Below are 9,443 nucleotides of genomic sequence, written 5' to 3'. Positions count from 1 at the left end.
GGCTGGTTTCGTGCTAGCAATTATTTTGTTACATATTTTTTTATCAATAAATTTTCTTTTTTAACTTTACGAAAGAAAAATTAAGTATACATATTTGGGCTATGGATTTAAATTGTTTCAGTCAATGCAGAATGCGCAGATTTTCAGGTAGAGGGGTGTTCAGTCACTGGGTATGAAAAATTGCGAAAACCCAGTAAATGAACAATGGCAAAATGTCTTTTGATTTAAAAAGAAATTTGAAGTTTCTTTGAGATATTTTCATTTTTGTACTTTTTTGTAATGCAGATAGTTTTATATGCTTATTTATATATGTATTTCATAGTATACTTTATAGTTTCTTTATTTTTGTCATTGCAAAAAATGCACTTTTTACTGAGTTTTATCTTTCATCTATCTATATCTCTATCTGTATATTAACCTACCTACCTAAATCTATCTTTCTATATCTTTATCTCTCTTGATAGATAGACAGGTAGATAGAGAGATAGAGAAATAGAAATACATATAAAAAGAGAGAGAATAGATAGATAGATATGTATGTATGTTTGTATATAGATAGATAAATAGATAGAGGAAGATATAGCGATAGATATATAAAAAATAAGAGGTAAATGGATATATAGTAGATAAATATAGAGATAGAATAGGTAAGTAGAAAGATAAATCGATAGATTTATAGATAGATAAATAGAGAGTAGTGGTTAATAGATAGATAGGTAGATAGAGAGACTAATATAGAGATAGATAGTAGATATATAGACAGGTAGATATACCGATAGATATAGATAGGTGGATATATATAGATAGGTAGATATATTGATAAGGAGATAGATATATAGGTAGGTAGATAGACAGATAGATAGATAGATAAGTAGATAGATAGATAGATAAGTAGATAGATAGATAGATAGGTAGATTGAGAGAGAGGTAAAAAAGCAGGTAGATAGATAGATAAATAGATTGATTAGGATAATATGTTGGTAGATATTTAGATGTATAAATAGGTAGATAACTAGGTAGATATACTAATAGATATATAGATAAGTAGATAGAAAAACTGATAAGAAGATAGATAGATACACAGATAGATAGACAGATAGATAGATGGATAGATAAGATATATAAATAGATAGATATATATAGATAGATAGATAAGTGGAAACATAGATAGATTAGTAGATAGATTGATCGATAGATAAGTATATAGATAGACAGATAAGTACATATATAGATAGATAGATAGAAAAATAGATAAGTACATTGATAAATAGGCAAATAGACATAGAGATAGTCCGATAGATGTGTAGGTAGAAAAATAGATAGAAAGGTATATTGATAGATGTATAGAGATATAAAAAATAGATAGATAGATAGATATAGATAGTTATATAAATAGATAAATAGATAAATAGATATAGAGAGTTATATAGATAGATAGATTTCAAAGAAACTTAGTTTCTTTTTGAATCAAAATTTCTCATGTTCATTCACTGGACCAATTTGTGTTCATTTACTGGTTCAAGGTGTTCATTCACTGGGTCGTTGTGCCATTTTTTCTTTAAACACCAAAAAAAGTCGGAAGCGGTATCATTTAAGTTCCCGCGATTTTTTAGAGATATTTACATAGATCAATTGAAATGTTTTAACTATCACGATCTGTAGTACAGATTTTAAAATTACTAGGATTTTTAAAAAATGAAATTGTGCTTAACTGTTCATTCACTGGTCGGTCTACCCTAGGCAAGTTTAGTTTTGAAAGAAATTTTTGTTTATGCCAGTTACATAAAATGCTGATTAAAAGGTTCGCTGAGAAATGTATATGTATTTCTCCATCATATTTACTATAAAATACATATTCTCTGTCATAATTCTTTTAAAATTGTAAATACAGACTAATTGTCACCAGACAACTGTACACGGGCTACATAATATCCATCGCACCAACAGTTAATGAATAAATTAAGAAAAAAAAACTTATTATTTCCATATTTTTATGAATGAACAGTGTTACGGCTTCTTCCTTTTACGTGCAATGTTCTGCTTAATAGTTTTTCTGTTTATCGTCTGCGGTTTATATTTCTTTTTATGTATGGCAACAGCGAAGAATTGTAACGGAACAGGTGGAGTTTGTGAATAACAACGTAGTAGTTGAATAGTTTTTTTCTCGCCCTACGTCGGCGGAGAACTGTATTATGTTATATTCAATAAAATATCTTCCTTTGTTTAAATACGTTTTGGAATTAATGAAGTTTAGAATTATTGATTTATGAGATTTTCTGAGTGAATTGGAAGAACATAAATTATTGGAGGCACCGGCGAGATAAGTGCTTTATACTAAGATAAGTGCTTTATTCTAAAATTCTTTATTCTATTTATAAAATCTGTTAAGAAGATAATTGGACGTCTTGAGAAGATTTAAAGCTGATATTTTATTTACTTGTATTTATTGCATAAGATCATTTTTCGATGTTTCATGAAAATATTATTATTTGAAGTATTAATTTGATTTGTAGAATATTTTACGGTTAATATTTTGATGAGTTCTTATTGAGGATTACACTTAATTTTTTGGAACTAATGCTAATTTGATATTGGTTTATGCGAGATGTATAAATTTATTTGAATTAAGAATTTGGACTTTAATTCGATTACTTTCGATTTAGTATTATGGAAGGGGCAGATAGAACTCAAATAATAGCTTCTAGAGGAAGAATTAAAGCTTCTGTAACAAGACTTGAGAATACATTTAATGATATAAATACGAAAAATGAAGTTTTGATACGTATTCAAAGGTTAGATACTTTATTTACGGAATTTGAAAAACTTGATGTATTATTAGATGATAAAGATTCTGAAATAGCAGAATTTGAGGAAAAATATTTTAGATTAAAAGCTCAGTATCAAAATAAAATCGAAAGCTTTTATGTTCCGTCTCAGTTGTCCGTTATGTACAAATTAATTGTGGTGGTTCTACTGTAATGCAAAATGCGGAGACAAATTTAAGTAATTTCCGATTGCCAAAGCTAAATATTACGCCTTTCTCTGGCAATTTTAATGATTGGATAAATTTTAAAGATCTTTATCTTGTAACAGTTCATAATCAAGATTCATTATCTAGTGTACAAAAGTTTCAATATTTGAAAGGGTTGCTCACCGATGAGCCAGCGTCTTTAATTAAGCATATTCCCTTATCTAACGCTTCATATTTGGAAGCATGAGAAAAGCTATTGGATAGGTATGATAAAAAGAAGAAAATTGTAGTCTTTGATAGGAACATTTTTAGAACAGAAAGGTATCTCACAGGCGAATGATACAAATTTAAAGAACTTTATGGATACAAGTGATGAAATTATTAGAGGATTGAAAGCTCTTGGTGAGGAAGCATCAAGTAGAGATCCTTGGTTAATTTATTTAATGCTTCAAAAACTTGATTCAGAAAGTAGAAGGCTTTGGTCTTCTGAGACTGCTAACGTAGACTTTCCTTCTTTGAAATCATTTTTTGATTTCTTGAAAACAAGGTGTTCGTCTCTTGAGTTAATAATGAACAACGAGTTAAAACAAGTAGAACCAATGAAAAATAATGTTGGTATAAAAAATCGCTCAGATGTCAGAATTACTAAAAATTGCATTAAGTGCCATGGAGTGCATCCCTTGTTTAAATGCGTGAAATTTAAAAGCATGGATTTTAGTGGGAGAAAGAATTTTGTAAAACGAAACCAATTGTGTTATTTGTGCTTAAATTTGCACAGGGTAAAAGACTGTCCGAATTCACATTTAAAGTGTATGCTGTGTCAAGGAAAGCACAATACATTATTGCATGAAAATATTAAGGGGAATACTGCTAGTGTTTCTGAATATTTAGTTGAGAAAAAAAGATTTCAAACTACCGTAGAAGAAAATGACAATCCACGAGAGAGTTTTTCACCTGATTGTGAACTTGACTCTAACAACGTAAATCGGGGTGTTATTTCCAGTACTTCTGTAAACAATACTAGAAGTGTTTCTTTTCTTCCTACTGCTCAAGTTGTAATTCAGGATAGTTCTGGAAAATCTTATACTTTCAGATCTTTGCTGGATTCAGGATCTGAATGCTCATTCATCAGTGAGAATTTAATGAATGTGTTACGATTAAGAAGAAAAAATGATAGAATTTCTTTGACTGGGATTGCTGAAGTGTCCGCTGGTCAAACTCGAGGCTCCGGAATGCTTGACATTGGGTCGAAATTTTCTAATGAGCGCATCGAAGTTAAAGCATATATTTTGAATAAATTAACTGCTCAGTTACCATCTGAATTTTTGGATTTAAAGGACTTAGATTATATTAAAGCTATCAATAATCTTGCGGACAAAGAATTCATGCGTCCGCAACCAATTGACATTATTTTGGGTTCCGACTGTTTTTTCACGATAATGCGAAATGGTAAAATTGTTGGTTCGAAGAATGAACCCATTGCCCAAAATACGATGTTTGGATGGGTTATTGCTGGAAGAATTCTTCGTAGTGACATTTCGTCTCCCATTGCTCATTCGCATTTTATTAATGTCGAAGAAAACACAAATATAGATGCAATTCTTCAGAAATTTTGGCAAACTGAAGAATTCCCCGTGAAAAAGAGACTGCTATCCGAAGAAGAGGAATTTTGTGAAACTCATTTTCAGACTACCTTTAAAATTAATGATCAGGGTCGATTTGTAGTCAAGTTGCCAATTTACAAAGATAAATCATTGTTAAGAAACTCTAAGAAACTAGCTGTATCGAGATTATTTGCAATGGAAAGAAAATTCAAAACTGATAAAAAGTTTGAAGATGAATATAAAAGTTTTATGATTGATTATGAAAAATTGGGACACATGACACGTGCTGAAACAAGCCCTGACTTTTTAAACTCTGATACATACTTTCTTCCTCATCATGCTGTTATCAAGAATGATAGTGTTTCTACAAAACTCAGAGTTGTTTTCGATGGTTCATGTAAGCCACCTGATTCACAGTCCTTGAATTCTATCTTGGCTGTTGGTCAAACAGTGCAACCAGATTTATTTGCTATTCTCATGAGGTTTCGTATGAATAGAATTGCATTTTCAGCAGATATTCAACAGATGTATCGGCAAATTCTTGTTGATTTTGCGGATCAAGATCTATAGAGAATTGTTTGGAGGGAGTCGGAGAGTTCTCCAATTAGTGAATTTCGATTATGTACTCTTACCTATGGTACTTCGGCAGCACCATTTTTAGCGACGCGAGTGTTGCATCACATTGGTTTAGACATTGAAAACGAAGATCCTACTGTATCATCTATAATTAAGAATTCTTTCTGCATTGATGACTTAATGTCAGGTTCAAATTCGAACGAAGAAGCTATTGCAACAATCAAAACACTTTCTGAAGTTTTGGAAGCTAGAGGATTTCATTTGAGAAAATGGCGTTCTAATTCTCCACAAGTACTGTCTGATTCTTTGCCTACTTCACCCAAAGAAGTTCAAAATTTAGAGATTCATCCAGATGAGTGCTCTAAAGCTTTAGGTCTCACTTGGGACTCCTTAAACGACTGCTTTGTTTTTAAAGTTAATTTCAAATTTGAAGGTAATATTACAAAACGAACATTTTTATCGCAATCAGCTAAGTTATTTGATCCTCTTGGGTTTTTATCACCATGCACTATTTCTATCAAAATATTTTATCAGCAGTTATGGCTTTTGAAATTGGACTGGGATAATCCTCTGCCTCAAGAACTTGCAACCAAATGGGAAGCTTTTCAAAGGAACTTTGAGCAAGTGTGCTACATTCGCATTCCGAGATGGATTCAAACAACTAATAAGAACATTATTCTTCATGGTTTTTGTGACGCCTCAGAATGTGCTTATGCTGCTGTCATCTATGCAGTGCAGCCTCGTTCTGATGAGGAGTCAGAAGTAATTATTTTGACATCTAAAAGCAAGGTTGCTCCACTGAAGTCTGTTTCAATTGCCAGACTTGAATTAAATGGTGCTCTGTTACTAGCAAGATTATATTCCTCGACAAAGAGCATATTTTCAGACTGTGATATCTCATTCCATGCATGGACAGATTCTCAAGTAGTTTTAACCTGGCTGTCGTCTCCTCCCCGTAATTGGAAACCTTATGTTTCTAACAGAACTTCTGAAATTTTAGACTTAGTACCAGTTAAAAGTTGGTCGTTCGTCCCAACGAAGGAAAATCCGGCAGACATTGCGTCCAGAGGATTAACTCCTAAATATCTTCCGGATTGCTCAATTTGGTGGAAAGGACCTTTGTGGCTAAAATTAACTGAAGAAAGCTGGCCTAAACAACTACATAGAGCTGAAAATTCAGAAACTGTCTTAAAGGAGAAAAATAACTTTAAATTTAGTTTCAATACTTCTGTTAATTGTAGTATCATTGATAACTTATTTCAGAAATTTTCTTCATTTTCTAAAATTATTGATATATTAGTATTTTGTTTTAGGTTTATCTCAAATTGTACAGTGGGAAATCGTATGCGAAAACCAGGTATTTTGAGCAATGATAAGCCATTGCCACTGACTACATCTGAAAGAAAGCAGGCAGGTAAAGTGGTAATTTCTTATATTCAATCTGCGTATTTTAGCGATGAATTTAATTGCATCAAGAATGACAAGTCTCTACCATGTAAAAGTTCATTGCTAAGTTTATGCCCATTTATTGATAAAGATGGCTTGATTAGGGTGGGAGGAAGGTTGCAAAATTCGCAGCTTCCTTTTTGTGCTAAACACCCAATTATTTTACCAGCTCAGCATAAAATTAGTTCATTATTAGTTAAACATTTTCATATGTTACATTTTCATGCTGGTACTACTTTATTACTAGGTATTTTGCGCCAACAGTATTGGATTATAGGTGCTAGAAAAATTACCAAAAAATGTATTCATAACTGCGTTATTTGTTGTAGATATAGATTTTTTGTTTCAAAACAAATAATGGGTAATCTTCCTGTAGATAGAGTTACTCTTACTAAACCGTTTTCAGTGTGTGGGGTAGATTATGCTGGCCCAGTTAGTATTTTGAAGCATAGAGGTAGGGGTGCCAAAACTACTAAAGGTTACATAGCGCTATTTGTTTGTTTTGCCACCAAGGCTCTACATTTAGAGTTAGTTAGTGATATGACATCTGAAACTTTTATTGCTGCTTTGCGCAGATTTTGTTCCCGAAGAGGAGCTCCAAAGCACATCCATTCTGATAATGGTACTACCTTTGTCGGTGCTAAAAAACAGTTGTCAACTGTATACAACTTTGTGTCCTCTATTAATAAAGATGAAAAAAATAAGTTATTTCTTGTCCCAAATGAATATTAAATGGCATATGATACCGCCACTAAGTCCTCACTTTGGTGGATTATGGGAGGCAGGCGTTAAATCAGTAAAATTTCATATAAAACGGGTTATCGGGAATACAAATTTAACGTTTGAAGAACTAACCAATCTTCTGACTCAAATCGAGGCTTTACTTAATTCTCGTCCTCTCATTGCACTTGATGATAGTGATTTGAGCCAGTTGAGCATGTTAACACCCTCCCATTTCTTGATAGGTGAAGTAATTTCTTCTCCTCCTGAGTATGTACAGGAAAGTAAGTTGTCACTACGCTCTAGATGGGATATTGTTCAAAAAATGAAACTTGGATTTTGGAAAAGATGGCGTGTGGACTATTTGAGTTCACTCCAAAATAAAAAAAAAATGGAAAACTAAGGGCATTAATTTTGTTGTAGGGGATATAGTCCTCATAAGAGAGGATAATGTTCCTCCTTCTATTTGGCCTTTGGGTAAAATAATTGCTACCCATTCAGGTAAGGATGGTGTGGTAAGAGTTGTTACTTTAAAAACTGCAAAAGGTAGTTTTAAACGGCCAATTGTAAAATTGTGCAAACTTCCAACACATCAAGAATAGTTTCTTGATGGGTGGGAGTATGTTACGGCTTCTTCCTTTTACGTGCAATGTTCTGCTTAATAGTTTTTCTGTTTATCGTCTGCGGTTTATATTTCTTTTTATGTATGGCAACAGCGAAGAATTGTAACGGAACAGGTGGAGTTTGTGAATAACAACGTAGTAGTTGAATAGTTTTTTTCTCGCCCTACGTCGGCGGAGAACTGTATTATGTTATATTCAATAAAATATCTTCCTTTGTTTAAATACGTTTTGGAATTAATGAAGTTTAGAATTATTGATTTATGAGATTTTCTGAGTGAATTGGATGAACAAACAGGGAATCATGCATTGCGTTCTTCATTGTTAAAATTACTTTTATATTAGCAATTTAAGATGTTCGAAGTTAAAATCTGTTTCCGATTATTTTTAATAAATATTTGTGAGCTAAACGGTTAAAGAAAATATTTCGCTATGAAGAAAACATTAACTACGCATATAATACTTATTATAACGTATAAACATACATTATAAATGTAAAATAATCTAAGTGCTGATTTGTTAAACAGTGAGTGCATCCAAAAACGCATGTTATACAAACATTTCAGTTTCTTGTCAAGGGACTGTAGTGTATATTTGAAGTAATTTTATTGTATAAGTTACTATAGTTGGAGTATTTTGAGGCAAAATAATGTTTAAATAAGTATCTTTACGTTCAGCTAGTACTCATAGCACCCAGTTCCATTAGCTTACAGATGTTTGGAATGATTATGTTTCTGAATATTTATCATTTAATAACCTAACATGTGCAGGTTTAATTACAGTCTTAGTGAACTTAGTGAACTAGTTAAACTTCAATAACACTGCAACATTGAATAAGAGTTTTTATTTTATTTTTTTTAACACCGAGCAGGAATTTTGTTCTCCACATACGCGCAAGTAAGTTCTTAAATTAAATTTTAGTAGGAAAACAAAGTAACCGGGAGCGAAAGGTAAATTTGAATTAATATCCATCTTACCTGTACCTTTTTTTATGGGTTACGCAAACAGTATTCTGCATAATGTTTTAACTAATTTATTTTGATCAAAAAATTCACAGAAGCTTTGAAATTATCACACAATTGTTAGGGGTCATCCGTTGGTACTTTTGACTGAAAATAGTCCAATCAATATACTTCTCTAATGTATTTTAAAAACTGTCATTCGTTTAATATCAATTACAGAAAATACACTTATTTTTTTAACGAATGCTTAAATTATGCAAGCAAAGGAAAAAGAAAACAGCAGCACAAAAAAGGAAAAAGAAGAAAAAAAACATTTTGGTGTGTAATTGCATGTTCTTAGACTGTAATGGGTGTCATTTAAGTAAATAACTGTTTGCGAACATGAGCTCGTTTAGGAGCAAAAAACGTTTGGACATGTTTTTATATTGTACATTTAACTTTCCTTTTCTTTTGGATTTGTTTCATCCATTTCATAGGATCTGCGAAAATTTCTGGAAACGGCTATTGACTTTAGTTTTTAATGGGGATATTATGTACTGAAATA

General features: G+C 31.9%; 2 protein-coding genes across 2 annotated transcripts; both read left to right on the top strand.

Moving 5' to 3' along the window:
* The first annotated feature begins 3,330 nt into the window (after positions 1-3,330).
* Positions 3,331-5,145, top strand: LOC129222560 (uncharacterized). The gene is made up of 2 exons (XM_054857075.1): positions 3,331-4,727; positions 4,821-5,145. The coding sequence occupies exons 1-2, from the start codon at positions 3,331-3,333 to the stop codon at positions 5,143-5,145; spliced, it is 1,722 nt and encodes a 573-aa protein (XP_054713050.1).
* Positions 5,146-5,331: 186 nt separating this feature from the next.
* On the top strand, positions 5,332-7,329 carry LOC129222559 (uncharacterized). Its single transcript, XM_054857074.1, has one exon. It carries the CDS (start codon positions 5,332-5,334, stop codon positions 7,327-7,329), a length of 1,998 nt encoding a protein of 665 aa, XP_054713049.1.
* The last annotated feature ends 2,114 nt before the right edge of the window (positions 7,330-9,443 follow it).

This window comes from Uloborus diversus, chromosome 5 (genome assembly GCF_026930045.1).
Source record: "Uloborus diversus isolate 005 chromosome 5, Udiv.v.3.1, whole genome shotgun sequence".
NCBI lineage: Eukaryota > Metazoa > Arthropoda > Arachnida > Araneae > Uloboridae > Uloborus > Uloborus diversus.
Note: the sequence above shows the minus strand (reverse complement) of the source record. Positions and strands in the feature narration are given on the sequence as shown.